The sequence below is a fragment of the Eublepharis macularius genome, chromosome 1, assembly GCF_028583425.1.
Source record: "Eublepharis macularius isolate TG4126 chromosome 1, MPM_Emac_v1.0, whole genome shotgun sequence".
Lineage (NCBI taxonomy): Eukaryota > Metazoa > Chordata > Lepidosauria > Squamata > Eublepharidae > Eublepharis > Eublepharis macularius.
This window is the reverse complement of record NC_072790.1, coordinates 64,033,049-64,048,496: the sequence shown is the minus strand read 5'-3', so window position 1 is coordinate 64,048,496 and position 15,448 is coordinate 64,033,049. Positions and strand designations below refer to the sequence as shown.

The 15,448-nt window shown below is 39.6% G+C and overlaps 1 protein-coding gene across 1 annotated transcript in view; it reads left to right on the top strand.

Moving 5' to 3' along the window:
• The window catches only part of BMP5 (bone morphogenetic protein 5), a 76,359-nt gene extending 68,649 nt beyond the window's left edge, over nt 1–7,710 (top strand). Inside the window, exon 7 of the mRNA XM_054978075.1 lies at nt 5,770–7,710. Within this exon, the coding sequence (XP_054834050.1) occupies nt 5,770–5,919 (150 nt within the window). The 3' untranslated portion in view covers nt 5,920–7,710. The remainder of the gene's footprint in view (nt 1–5,769) is intronic.
• Nucleotides 7,711–15,448: the final 7,738 nt, after the last annotated feature.

The window sequence follows — 15,448 nt, the reverse complement described above, 5'->3', positions numbered from 1 at the left end:
TAAGTTGTACAAATACAAACATTTCATGCAGATGTACAAACAAACAAACAAACAAACAAACAAACAAACAAACAAACAAACAAACAAACAAACAAACAAACAAACAAACAAACAAACAAACAAACAAACAAACAAACAAACAAACAAACAAGGATTTTATTCTTGTATCAAACCCCCTGAACACTAGGGAATTGTTGGTTACTCTGAACATTGGTAAATTTCCTATTTCAGACTAGATAGTTCCTTTTCATCTCAGATTAGGAGACATTGTCTGGCATATAGTATATGCAGTCCTTTTAACATGTTGACAGGAACTCTTGGAGTTAATTAAATGGTAGCATTGCATAAATTGCTGCAAGAATCATACTTGTTCCTGTGTCAAAATCATGAATATTGAAATGATGCAAGATGAGTTCATAAACTTGATTAGGATTCAGAAGTAGCAAAGTTTTTTTCATAGTGATAGTGCTACTGAGAAAAAGCCCAGCCTTGAAGAATCTCCAAACTAGGCTGGTTCATTAAAACAAGCCTCGTTTCACATGCCTGAGTGCTGCATGAGAGATGGGGTTTGGTGATTCTAGCCAGCAGATGTTTCCAGTGGCATATGTTATAAATCTATATATGCTTGCTTTTTATGCAGAACACTTGCTATAAAAATAAATAAAACAAAAGCTCTTGGGGCAAACAAAATCTTTGCATTAAAAAAACTTCAGAAGTTTTTGTTAATTCCCTCAGTGTATTGTCGAAGGCTTTCACGGCCGGAGAACGATGGTTGTTGTGGGTTTTCCGGGCTGTATTGCCGTGGTCTTGGCATTGTAGTTCCTGACGTTTCGCCAGCAGCTGTGGCTGGCATCTTCAGAGGTGTAGCACCAAAAGACATGTCTTTTGGTGCTACACCTCTGAAGATGCCAGCCACAGCTGCTGGCGAAACGTCAGGAACTACAATGCCAAGACCACGGCAATACAGCCCGGAAAACCCACAACAACCAATTCCCTCAGTCTTTACATAAGCAAATATTTTCAGCCTAATTCAGCTTTCTCTTCCTGACACATCACATTTATTATTTATTTATACCTTGCTTTTCTCCCTAATGGAGACCCAAAGCAGTTTACACTATTTTCCTCTCTTCTGTTTTTATCTTCACAAGAACAATGTGGGGTAGATTAGGCTGAGGGCCAAGCTACAAGTGACGAATGACACTTGCCTGGCAAGTGAACAGACTCACGTGTATTCCTCCCTGTTCACTTGCCATTCAACTTGCGCTCCACTTGATCAAGTGGAGAGCAAGTGAATGGCAAGTGAACAAGGAGGAATACATGTGAGTCTGTTCACTTGCCAGGCAAGTGTCATTCGTCACTTGTAGCTTGGCCTTCAGAGAGAGTGACTGACTGGCCCAAGATCACCCAATAAGCTTCCATGGCCAAATGGGGATTTGAACCTGGGTTCTCCCAGATCCTAGTTCAGTACTTGAACCAATGCACCGTGCTGGCAATTGTTCATCACTGCTTTATACTCTTGGTACCATCTTACCTGCTGTGTCCATTTTATTTTCCTTTTTTTTTCTTCCTTTCAGAGTTAGAATCTTAAAGCCAATTTACAACACTAACTTTGTGTGTTGAGAATGCTGGATATATGCAGTGTTTGGCATGAGCTAAAAGTGATTTTGTCAGTGCTTCAATGTATGCCTAGCTCATGACTCAGTCTTTATTTTATTGATCAGAACCACTACACACAGGAGCTGGAGATCATCCTTTTTACCTTCTCACCCCCTCAGGCTTGTTTAAAAACAGTGCAACAAGCTAAACATGCCAGTTCCCAAACTCTCATGGGATTCCTTTTTCTCATGAGAGTTGGGCCACCATTTCTGGCTGCCTGTTCAGGAAGTTCAGGCAGGTAGATATAAGTTCAGTTCAGGTAGATATAAGGAGGAATATCTCCTCTGGCTTCTAGGTGGAGCCAGGCATGGTAGCAGCAGGAGAGAAGCAGAGGCAAAAAATGTCTTGAGATCTCCAATGAGCCTGTTGTCCATTCCAAAGCTCCTTAAAATGTGTGTTAATAATTATGTGCAGATGGTAAGTGTGGTAATGGCAAAATGGTAATCTGGGCAAGTGTTAATATAATCATATGATTAAATGGTAAACTTGAATAGAAAGTCTCTGCGGTATCAGACTGGATGTAGAAAGTTTGTGCTTGCCTAAACTAACTTACAGGTTTGTTGTGAGGAAAAATATGGAAGGGAACCCTTGGAAGGAAGGATAAAAATGTAATCAATAAAATAAATGTTTTCAGGGATCACATTTAATGGATTCATTTATATCTCTTCAACACCTGTCTAATTTTCTTACCACTCCCTTTTCCAATTCCCTGTTTATACTTTACAGAATCTTTGCCTTTCAAACATCTGTAAAAGACAATTATCTCCATCAAGATTAGGTCTCTGAAATTATAAGATTAGCTGAAAGTATAGTTTTTAGAAAATGCTTAAAATAACTTGTTTCTCTTCTTTTATCAGATCAGTATCCTATTACCCTCTCAGTAGCAAGATTTCTTTTAATTGCTGTGAGAATTAGGGACTATAGGATATAAGCTCTGATTGTATTTTGTATATTTAATTATAGGCTTGTTTAATTTTGTTTTATGACAATAAAGGTATTGATTGACTGGCTTGAAATAACTGCATTTCATTTGGTAAATTTGTAAAAATGGAGAATTTTGATAGTGGGGATCCCGGTAGCTTAAAGTAGCCAATAGTGCAGAAATTAGAATTAGTAAGCAGAAGTCCTTGCTACATTTCCTATGGTCAGTTTACAATATAATAGTACTTCTCAAACATGGCTGAAAGTATAGGCACGCTTTGAATATAAAGGGCCTTATTCCTGAGCAAGCATGGATAGTGGAATATGCTACAAGGTGTATAGTTATTTATTGATTTTTCAGCCCGCCTTTCCTCCAATGAGTTAAGGGTGGTGCACGCTACTTCCCCAATTTTCCTTTCATCACAGCCTTGTGAGGTCAGTTAATTTGAATTTTTACTAAACTGCATTTTTAGGATTTACGATTGTTCATTTCAAAAAGATCTCCTCATGGTAAATGATCTCTTCATGGTTGCAGTTACATAAAAGCTGTTTCCCGATTGCCTGTTCTTCTGTATTCTCTGGCAAAGACTGCAGGCTTATATCACTGCTGGGCAGATGGCTATAACAGATTTTAACAGTCTTACCAAACAAATGAAACTTATTACTGCTGAAGCATTTTTTTTATTATTCAAGCTTTAATAATCTTTTGTCCTCTCTATTACAATTCCCTCCTTTATGGCCTCCTCACATTTCAACTCACCCAACATGTGTGGAATATTATTTCTAACCTGCTTTCAAGTACAAAGACCCTGTATTTTCCCCTGTTCTCAAATGTTTCCACTACCTCTCCCATTCATTTCAATAAGCTGTTCAATGTTGCTTTCCTTATGGTTATCCAAGCCCCTTCACTGAATGGCCTCTTCCTCCTGCAGTTTTACTCTTGCTTCTTTCAAGAAGAAAGCTGCACACACATGTTGTGGTTTTATCCCACTCTTAATGAATCCATTGGCAAATGTTTGCATGAACAGTGTGTGCTTCCTTATAAGAGACATCATGTTTTTCTGGTCTCCTGCACAAGAATATGTTGTGACTAGGAAGCTGTAAGGTGGAAGAAAGTGAACAGAGTGCCAATTTGGGCTTTCTTTGTTGCAAGATGTAACAAAGAATGGCTTGGAGCTTCACTATCTTTCTTCCTCTGTGTTTCACAGAGAAAAACTTGTGAGCTATAGGGTGGATTTTTTAAAAAAAAAACTTAAAGAACATGATAGAGTTGCCAGCCTCAAAATGGGGTCTGGAGATCTCCTGAAATTACAACTCCAGTTTCCCTGGAGAAAATGACTGTTTGGAAGGTGGAGTCTGTGGCATTATACCCTATAGCAGGCCCTCCTCTCCCAAACCCTACCATTCTCAGGCTTTCCCCTCAAGTCTTTGGGAATTTCCTAGTTCAGAGTTGGCAACCATATGTTGGTGGTGTCTACAACTGGAAAGATAGGGACAATTGGGTACATATGTAGAATTATACAAATAGATGGTAGGTATTAAGTTGTGGTACTAGGTTCCTGTTCACCATCATTCTAGTGTTCAAATCTCTGTTCAGTCATTAAGCTACTTGGATATCTTGGGCCGGTTACTGTTTCTCAGGCTAACCTATCACATAGGATCACTGTGAGGATGAAATGAGGGAGTGGAGAACTGTGTATGGCAACCCGAACTTCCCAAGAGTTGCACTCAGATAAAAGAAATGTGGCAATTGTCTAATATTATAATAAAAATTCATAGAATTCTGTTTGTCGTGGGTTGGATCACTTGGAGGATTTCCACTGATGGAAGGGAGAGTTGCTTTTTGCAAATTGTTCCTTCAGCTACAGCCTTCTGACTCTCCTTCCCGCTGTTCCTGGGATGGCACCTCTTTCTCCAGAAGCAGTATTTAAGTGGGCATTTTCAGCTGCAGCAGGAGGGATGAGGCAAGGGGCTTGCACTCATCCATTTATTTTTTCAGTGGGATCCAAACCTTTATTTGTATTCCATCCCTCTTCCATTGTATATAGGGCAGAGTACCTGGACTGTCCTGTTTTGGACTAGCACTACACCTATGAAACTGATTAGGTTTAAAGAGAATGAAAGCCTGATTGCATGTTACAAAAAAACCCCACACGTTATCTGAGTGTTTTTCACAAACTCATGTTTACTCTCCTTGTAAGGATCACTCTAAGGATCACTCCTTCATGAGCTCTCCACAGAGCCATCCCAGGCTTGTGCAGACATACAGCAGCTTTGGGAAGAGGCTTGCATTAAAAAAGGAGAGCCCAAATTGGCTCAGAAAGCCACCACCTGGGGAAGGAGAGGTCCTGCCTTTCTCCGAAGCTTCCCCACCCCCTCCCCTGCCACTGCCACTGCAAAAAGAATGTGTGTGTGTGTGTGGGGGGGGGGGGTTGTCTACTTCACATAGAGGTATTTTTTGCATGTGAGGCAGCAGAAATGGGAAAACTGTCCCCTCCTTACTGTTTTTGCATGGGCAGGGGAGCTTAGGAGAAAGGCAGGAGCTCTCCTTCCTCTGGTCACAGTTTTCCAAGCCCATTTGGGCTCTCCTTTCTTTATACAAGCCATTCCCCAAAGCTGCTATGTTTCTGCGCAAGCCTGAGTCAGCTTTGTGGAGAACTTGTGAAGGAAGTAACGTTTAGAATGACCCTCTAAACCAAGGCCTTAATTTATCTATCATATTTTTTATCTCACTCTTCCTCTAAGGAGCTCAGGGGAGCATACACTGGTTTTCCCCTCCTCCATTTTATTGTTACAACAAACCTGTGAGATAGGCTAGTGAAAAACAACAGCAGGACCAAGGTCACCCAGTGAGCTCCATAACAGAGTGGGTATTTGAATCCAGATTTCTCCCTGTCCCAGGAGAGTTCTCTAATAATAATATAACTGCACTTATATACCACTCTTCTGGGCAGATGAGCACCCCACCCAGAGTGCTGAACAAAGACAATGTTGTTATTATCCCCACAATACAGCTGGGGAGCTGAGGCTGAGAGGAGTGGCTTATCGAAGGCCACCTGCTGAGCTCATGGTAGTAATGGGATTAGAACCAGCAGAGTGCTGATTTGCGCAACCCAACCACTTAACCACTATGCTACAGCAGTATGCATACCCCTGGACAAATTTATTGACTTTTTTTCTTTTATCTTCTAGGTCCATTTAATGTTTCCTGATCATGTTCCTAAGCCTTGTTGTGCCCCTACAAAACTGAATGCTATCTCTGTGCTCTATTTTGACGACAGTTCAAATGTTATTTTGAAAAAGTACAGAAACATGGTGGTGCGATCATGTGGTTGCCACTAGAATCAGTCTGTAAAACAGAAGATATCAAAGGACCAGAGAATGTCTGATCTACAGTAAGAGGCAAGATATCACCCTCCTTTAGGAAAACATATTCCAGTTTATGTCACTTCTCATTTGATGTACAGTATTATGTACATAGTAGCTTTTATTTATTTAAAGGTATATAGTTTCTTTTTGTATGGATGACATTTCAAACAGTTATATTGGTGTCTCTTAGTGTGTAATAGAACATTGAAGGCAGATCTTCAGTTAATCATGCAGACTTATTTCATTTCTATTAAAAAAAAGCTTTGTATAGTTCTCTTTTTAAAAAAACTTAGTAACCCAGAACTCCAGCGACTGTTTTATATTGTTAAAGGAAATTGAATACATTTGGCTACATTGTGCCAATGAAAACTCTGGTGGACTATTTATTTAGAAAGGCACTGAGAAAGGGCTAAAAAAAATGCTTAGCTAAACACAATTCTCCTTTTAAAAGTTCTACTCCATTAGATAAAGTAAAATGTTGAACTGTGTTTAAATAAATAAATGGTAGTTTCAAACCTAGAGGCTGAAAGATTGCACATAATTGTTAGAGCTGTTTTCTTTAGAAGAATTGGTGTAACAGTAGGAGCCAGGTTACTTCTCTTTGCTTATGGATTGTCGAATTTGCCGGAGGCTCAAATCTTTGGGAGTTCTGTGGAAACAGTCTGTCGTTGTGCCCATAATTTTGCAAGTTAAGTTTGGGTGGAGGGGGAGGAATAATTGTACAACATTCTTACCTCAAGTGTGTCTCATTGGTCTGTTACCTGTAATGCTACTGCAACTGATATGTTTGTCTTGATAGACGAAAATACATTTATGAGCCAGGCTCCAAGTCCTTTCCTAAGTTAGAATAATGAAACAGAGAATAAGCAGAGCAATCGGAGATTTTCAAACAATCCATACAGAGTATTATTTAAGTTAAGAAGAATGTCCATTTACTTATTCATTGGATCATATAATCTTTTATTCAAGCATTATTTAATAAGGTCTTTGTGTGTGTGTTTGTGTGTGTGCGCACATGCATGTGTGTTTGTGCACACATGCATGTGTGTGTTGCCATGGTCATGGGGGGATGTAGTCTGTAGCAGAATAATAAGGGCTGTTTTCACACTACTTACCTGCTCCCGGAACATTGCGAAACTTTGCACAAAAAACGCAATGTCGTGCAAAACTCTCGCAAGAAAATGCTATCTTCCGTGTTTTTTACACAATGTTTCGCAACATCCCGGGAGCAAGTAAGTAGTATGAAAATGACCATGATCAGCTGTATGTAGTTTCCAAAAAAAAGAATTTCATTTACTTTTTAATAAAAACAGAAACATCTTTTATTTTAAATTTTTTTGTTAAATCTGTTGAAGTCGCTAACTTCTGTTAGAGTTTCTTTTTGGCAAAGAAAAAGGTTAACATTGGAGGTTTTTAAAAGCCTAAAATTAATTTTCACAAAACCGTGGTGAAGCTACAGTTCATGTACTAATATATATATTAATATAGGTATCTCCTATGAATTCCTATTTTGGGAACATTTGGAATAGTTAAAATTAAAATGAATTTGGGACACATGTATGAGGGAAATTGGATTTGTTTGTAATTTAGATAGATGGAAAATTGTGATGTTTGGAACTGAATTTATTTTAAATAAAGTTTGAAAATGTATTTTTGGTACATTAAGTAATATATTTTTGAATAAAGGTGTACCATTTCAAGTGTATGTAATTGAAGATTATATTATTCTTTGAAACATCCTGTTGAAATATAATTATATATTTTATCTAATAAATGAGTAATATTAGCTTGCCGTTTGTTTTTGGTTCATATTACAGGAAAGCATCATCTTAATTTTAACTGGAAAATGAATAGCTCGTTATTGCAAATTATGGTTATCTAGATTTCTGAATTTTTTCAAACTCAGCCATTGACAGGGCAGAAGAGTAAGCTTTAAGCCCACATGGGGAAAGGCAACATCTAAATGGTTTAAATAAATAAAAGCTTGGATCCGTCCGGCTTTTCCATTCAATTGCACCTAGTTCCACTCATCGCTATAGCCCCAGGCCCACATTGTTTTTATGCAAGAAGTTCTCAAGATCCTCATAGCCTTTTTTTGGTGGCCAAAAGGGACCCTTCCTTCCTTCTCCAGCAGCAGAACTGGTTGGATCCAACCTACCATCTGTATAAAAGTTCTTCCATTTTAAACTAGTGGTGATTAAACTCTCCTGCGAATGATTTGCAATTGATCTTGATAATCAGATGTTTCCCATTCCACAACTACAAAATAATAGAATTTTTTTAGAAGTTGAGTTCTGAATTTCAGAAACCTGTGGCACGTCTGCTGAGGCATGTGGGCTTTCCAAATCCTACTTCCAACTCCTCACCAGCCCGCTGCAAGCTCACTTACTCTGAGTGTGGAAGCAATGGCTTCAGTAAGATGAGAAGGAAAAATGTTTGTCTGGCTCCTTCTACCTCCTGAAAATTAAACACTGGTTCAACAGGTCTCAAGAGGCCTAGGAAATGTAGTCCTCTAGGCACTTGACATTGTAGCAACAAGAATGCTGGGAAGTGTTGTAGAAATTCCTTGCTCTGCAACCAGGGACCAGTCCACCGGTAGCTGTCGGTTCGTTGCTTGGGTTTGCCTCTTACCATAGGCATGTAAAGAGTGCAACCTCACTTGATCTTTCCCTAGTACTAAACTGATGTCTCTGCTAAGAATAATGTACCAGCAGCAAAAAGGTCTTAAGCAAGACTGGAAGTTTTATTTAAAAAGGCAAAAGAGAATACAAGCAGAGAAACAAGGCACCGGTTCAGGGCCTCATCTCTGCTGAACACTAGAACACTACAGAGATGGATACAGAGTACAAAATCATTAGCTAGACATAACAATGATACAAAACAACTAAGATATCCTCCCCACTCCAATCAAGAGCTCTTGAAACCCCTCCATTGCAGAGAGCAGACACCTGTCAGGTCTCTGTCCTCTAACAAGAGAAGGGTCCCAAGCATCTTGTGTCTTCACCTTTTATAGATGGAAAATCAAAGGAATGCATAGTTTGACACCATCATCAATTACACATTGTTCTGATTACTCAAATCTAATGAATAATTTTACAAAAACATTAACCAGGACATCCTCTACATTTAAGATTGACTTCTTCTTTGATATTCAATTAGTTACATTGTAAATTACAAAGGAATGTTCACTTTTTAACCAGCCATAATTTAGGATGGTCCGTCCTTTCCAGCGATAAGCTGTTTGCTCTGGTCCTTCTCACCTTGCTCTCAATGATTTACATGTGAAGACCAAAAGACCCTCTGAAGGCATTTAACAATCAGCAACTTTTGTGGCTTTATCTGGTTTCAGTCACACAAAGTGAAACCTTCTGCCTGCTCTCAGGAAAGAGACTTTATTGAACAGAGAGAGAACTTTTGGAAGATCTCTATGCCATGCTGAAGCTGGTTCCATATTACAAGCATAGGCCTGGTTCCGGCCCAATCCCAAAATTCTGACCACAGGAAGTGTATCTCCCACGGAGATGCTGCAAGTGCAGAATTTCAAGCGCTTGATGGAGAAGGGACTCCTCTTGCTATCCATGCTTCTGACACATGGGCCAGAAGAAGAAAGAAAAAGTGTGAAAAGATGAACATAAAGAGAACACAAGTAAAGAAAGGGATACCAAGAAAGTGAGTGCCTCTTTGGCAATTTTAAATCTGATCCAGAAAAAAAGCTTTTAGATCATGGAGATTGCCTAGGATTGGAAACAAGCATTACAAACTGTGAATGTTCATTCTGACCTGAAGAACTATCAACTTCAGCAGCATCATTATTTTAAACAATTAAAAGCATAACACCAATGAAAATGGGAGAAAGATGAAAAAACTCAATTTAATTGCTATAATTGCGTCTGATTAGAAGGAAAGGAAACTGGCACCAGTATTTTCACATTCTCTGAAGGCTTGTATTGATATATACCTTAGTGGTTTTAGTTATACATGCAGGCAAACATATCTCTTCCTCCTAGTAGCTAATAAAAACGCTTTCCAGGTTACTGTCAATTTGAAAACTACTGGCATAACATTTCCTTGCAAGTGAATGGCCAAGATCATTATATTTCAATGCAAAAATAATTCTTCAGAGAATTGTCTTGATCTAGTTTAATGTGTTTAAGCTTTCAGACTCCTTAGAAACCACAGTGGATTCTTAATAACATTCCCAAAGAAACTAATGAAATGTGCATTAGACTACAAGAAGCTGTAACTTTGAAGGACCACATCCTAATTGCTGCAAATCAATTTAGCTGAAATCTCTACCACCTTTGAGCCAGTATAGAAGCTCCTGGTTTGTCCTTGTAGACTAAAACTGCCTGCCTTGGAGACTCTTATGTGGAATGCTTGACATGGTAGAGCAAAGAGGAGCTCTCATTAGCTTTCAGTAGCTCCATTGTAACCTCATGGAAACCTCTGTCAAATTAGTAACCTTTTCATTCAAAACAAAAATAAACAAAACATAAACTTCCACCTTTAGTACAAATAGATTAGCTAGAAGGTTGAGTCACCAATGTCAAATGTAACACTTTATAGTCAACTTCCACTCTGTGTGTGTGTGTGTGTGTGTGGTTTTGTTTTTTTTTTACTTCTATCATGCTCCTCGGAGTAGAAACCTGGTTTTTATCCTCTTGTTTATGTTACTCTGTGAAGCACAAAACTGCCTGGTTTCATGCAGGGTAGACAGTTCTTTAACAGATGAAGCAGAACAATTATTATGAAGCTTTTATTGTGATGAAATAATGAAGTAAATCTGACTGCCACTGGGATGCCCTTCCTCTTTTTTCAATGAGAAGAGCCCCTAGCCCCACACAGCATAGATCATCCCCTAATAGGTGACAGAACTGTGTGAAGTAGCCATATATACATATGCATCACACGTCACATTGTATGCAGCATATGTCTGGAGATCATCTGGAAAGTCCTAATAAAGCACAGAAGGATCTTGTTGAGGGAACCTACTTTTTCAAAGGTTAGGTTAGATAGGACCCATTGAAGGCCTTCTCTCCCTCTACTGTAAAGCCCCCTCTGCTGGAGATATGTTTGTTGCTTCCTTTACAGGTTTTGTAGGAAGAGTTTAAAGACCTATTTGTTCTGGAGTGCTTTCAATCTCTATTGAAGGCACTCCAGAATAAAGCATTTTTTTCCTGGTTCCATTGTGATCTGGTTTGTACATGTTTGTACTTATTCCAGTTGAAGCAGTGAAAAAGGTCTTCCTGGGTCTGGAGACAAAAAACTAGAGCCTTGCAAACTGGTTGATCCAGCAAGATTCCCCTCTCATTTCAAAATATAACTAGACTGAGAGGGAAGCAACCCCGCCTGCTCTAGGAGGCAGCACCTGGGACTAAGTTTTCAAGGATTAACTGGGGCCAGAATCCAGCAAAGGATTACATCCACTGAAACTGCTGGAACCCAAGTGCTTCTGTATGGGGCTCCCATCTCTACTGCTCCTGCTCATGGGTTGCAGAGCCAGGATGGCTAGTGGTCTTGGACCTGGCCTGGCTGCAGGATGGCTGTCACCTTCTTCTTGAATGTCTGCTGGGTCTCCTGTTTCCAAGGTCTCAACTGCACACGTGGCCTTGAGAGCTGGGGGCTCTAGTGATGAAGTCTTGACAGCGGGCCTTGTGTCATGGTCTCAGGATCTACCAACTGTGGGTCTGAGGGAACTTCTGTGGTTCTGCAGATTTCCTGAGCCTCCAAATCTGCCTCAAATAGGAACAGTGTCTCCTGAAGCTCATTTGAGTCCTCCTCTGATGAGTCTAAGCATGGTTCATTGGGGATAATTGTTACCCATATGGGAGTCTCCTTGCGAGTTGGTGGGAATTAGCATGCAAGGAGAGGAAGCAAGAGATGGGTAACTGCGAGATCTCCACCTGTGTATATGAGAATTGTCCCTCTAGAGAACTCTTTCAATAAAGGAGATGTTCAGTCAAAAGCATTTTTATTTATAAAATAATAAAGATCAATTGCACACAAACACATAGCACACATACAGAGCTAACCAGAAAGCAGGGAGAAAAGTGCAGAAAATTTAGGGATTGGGTGATAGTTACCAGTCTGGAAGAGGGAGTCCGTGAGAGCATTGAGCGACCAGTGCTTCAAAGGAGGAGAAGCTCAGACAGAAGTCTGAGGGTGGATGCTGGATCTGAAGGCATGCACACAGAGGGGTGTTCCAATTATACTGTGGAACATACCCTGGGGCAGGACTGTGTCTTCTGTCCAAAACCAATAATGGTTGTCTCCAGGGAGGAAAAAAGACCTGGAAAGCTGTCTCTGGGGTGAGACAATAAACGGGAAAGCTATCTCCGAGGTGAGACAATAAAACTGGGAAGGTTTGATTACTCTTTCCTGGGCATAACTAAAGTTATCAGTGATGACTTTTAAAAAAAAATATTTTATTAATACAAACTCATTGTATATAACAATTATCAGCGATGACTGACGACCCACAATGCTCTCACTTTTGCCAGAGCCCTGAGTAGCCTGGAATGGGAGAGTGGATAAGGGAAAGATTGGCAGGGAGTGTGAAGGAGATTAATTCAGGAACTCTGGAAAGACCCTATTGTCTTAGAATCTTTGCACATCTCAGGGATGTGGGGACTGAAAGTTGGTTTCACCTGGCGCTTCACATGTTAGTAATTTTCCAGATTCTGGCTGCGATCTGGCAACCGTTTCTTTCCTTGCTAAGCAGCATTTCTGTAATTGAAACACATACAGAGAAGTCTGATGATATTGCCATATTCACAAGCCTTTTAATAAAATGAGGGCAGGTTTGACCACTAACATCATGATAATGTTTATGAACAAGCAGAATATAAATTTACCTACTAAAATAAATAATCTGTGTAGGCCTGGCACCACACTGGACTCTAAGATTAGGTGTGAACTGGCTCTAAAATTCAAGTCAATGTACCTTGCCATAGGCAAAGACTATAGGTAAGTGTTTTGGTCTTCAAAAAATTATCAGAAACAAATGTTGTGCAATACGTTTACATCAACTAAACTTTTACAAAATAGTGTTGGTCTTGTGATATTTTGATTGGTCGTAATAAAGAAGTATCACACAACTTTAGTACCCACCAACACCCACTAGTGTCCTACACATATGTTTTGGAGTTGATTATCTCAAAAGGGTATCATTTCAAAGGAAAACACTAGAAAGAATTCTTGCAAACAGTTTCTATTCTATCCTTGGTCTATGGGAAGGAAAAGTTGGGAGCCACATTGTTAAATGCAAAGAAAATCACATTTTGAAATTAGATTTACTTAACTGTTAATTTTAGTTAATGCCTTTGTGTTCTTTAGAGGAGCCTCACCGGGCATTTGTGGATGGCTGCTGAGCTGTCTGGATCCTCATAAATTCACACATGCATGTTCCTGTATTGCCTCATTCAAATTACAGCTTCTTTCCCCTCTCACACATCCACATAGCATTTATTTTTCAAATCTCATACTCCTAGGCATCAGTTCCTTTCCTCAGGATTGTCTTGCTGCTGCCTGGAACCTCTCTTCAGTAAGACCAAATTGCATTGGAATGATTTGCCTGAAGAAGTGCAGACAGCAGGCACTGCTTCCTATTTTTCATAGGGCATGTCCTATTTCAGAATGTTTTTAGTGTAGAGATCAAAAAATGGAAGACTAAAAGGCACAGGATGCTAATTTTTATGTTTGCTGTTGTATTTTGATGTGGGGTTTATTATGCTTTTTTCAACCTAGAGTTGCCTCTGTAAATTGCCTTGAGTCTTTAGGGAAAGTGGGTAGAAATGTTTGATAATTAACTAAATAAAAAGCCATACAAAATATGAGTCATAGAGTTTTGTTCTGGTTTGTTTTTTGCCAGCATATTGCTGGCACAGAAGGGCTGCATTTGAAAGTTAACAGGAAAGAAAACCAAACTTATCCCATCAGGTTAAATATACATGTACAAGACATCACTAATTACGAACTTCCTTTCGAACTGAAAATGATCTTTTTAGACCTGTGGGAAAATTTACACATCCCTAAACCCAGAAAGGAACTCATTGCCTCACGCTTTATAGCAGCTAAGAGTACAATAGTGACAGTATGGAAGTCAGAAAGAATACCAACACTTGAGACTTCGTTTTCTAAAGTCTGGAATCACTTTATTTTAGAAAAAATAAGTAATGATATACAAAATGCAGAACACTTCACAGAAAATACTGGTTTTATTGAAAAGTGGCTCCCATTCCTGGAATACATAGAAAAGAATAACCTGCAACCTAACTCAAAGATCCTACAAGTTATAACGAACAATGGATACCTTTCTTTCTATTAAGCTAGTAGTCTAAACATGAAACCACATGGACATACTCATGGCAATTAATAAGGATATAAGATTAACTATGTATTATACATTGGCTTACTAACCAGATATGTAATGATGTTTATTGCTTGTAAGTTACTTGTTGCAACAAAGATTAATAAAAAAACTTAAAAAATTATACACACACACACACATATGTACATAGGGTTGCCAGCTCCAGGTTGAGACATTCCTGGAGATTTGGGAGGTGGATCCTGGGGAGGGTGGAGTTTGGAGAGGGGAGGGTGCTCAGCAGGGTATAATGCCATAGAGTTCACCCTCCAAAGCAGCCATATTTTCCAGGGGATCTCTATACTCTGGATATTTACAATTCCAGATGTCCAGGCCCCACCTGGAGGCTGGCAACCCTGTTGTGCACATTTTCACAGGCAATGTGCACATTGTCAGTCATATAAATGATACATCTTATGGCACCATCACAAAGAGGGTGCAAACTCTGATCGTTCAACAAGTAGGCCACTTCAATGATCAGACTGAATTCCTGCAGGATACGTGCCACCTTCTCTGGCGATCAAGAAGTTTTAGTTCTCTGATGGTGTAGGTTCAAAAGCACGTAAGTTCTCAATATAGCTTATTTACCAAGGAATGACCTGGGCATGGTCCTGTGGCACCAAGTGGTTACTGTGCATACAAAAAGCTGCTTGGCATGGCGTTAGAGCCACACTTCAAACTCCAACATTGAGGTGATCCAAAGGTTTCAATCACTGTAAGTTTAACTGGTGCTCACATTTGCTTTGAAATTATGAGCGTCTCCATGTACCTTGGGTTCCTATCCTCATTTCTGCTTGTGACCTTTTACAAAGTTAGGCATGCTAAAGCCAAGATGGCCTATTCATAGCCCATAGGATTGGGCTGTTCATAGCCCAGCATTAATGTTTGATGCTCTAGCAGCCATTTTGCCACAAGCATCTGTACTCTTTTCAGTTCCGGTTTTTTCTATTCACACCCTCCTATTCCATAGAGTTTGGCCCAGTGTGTTACACTGTTAAAAACAGTTTGTCTTCCCACAGTGCCAGTTACTTGTTTTATTTTTCACACAGGTACCTAAGGAACCACTCTTGCCCAGATTCTGCAACAGACACAGTCTGCCAAGCCAGTCACTTTTTTATAATTGTCCTGTCATATTTA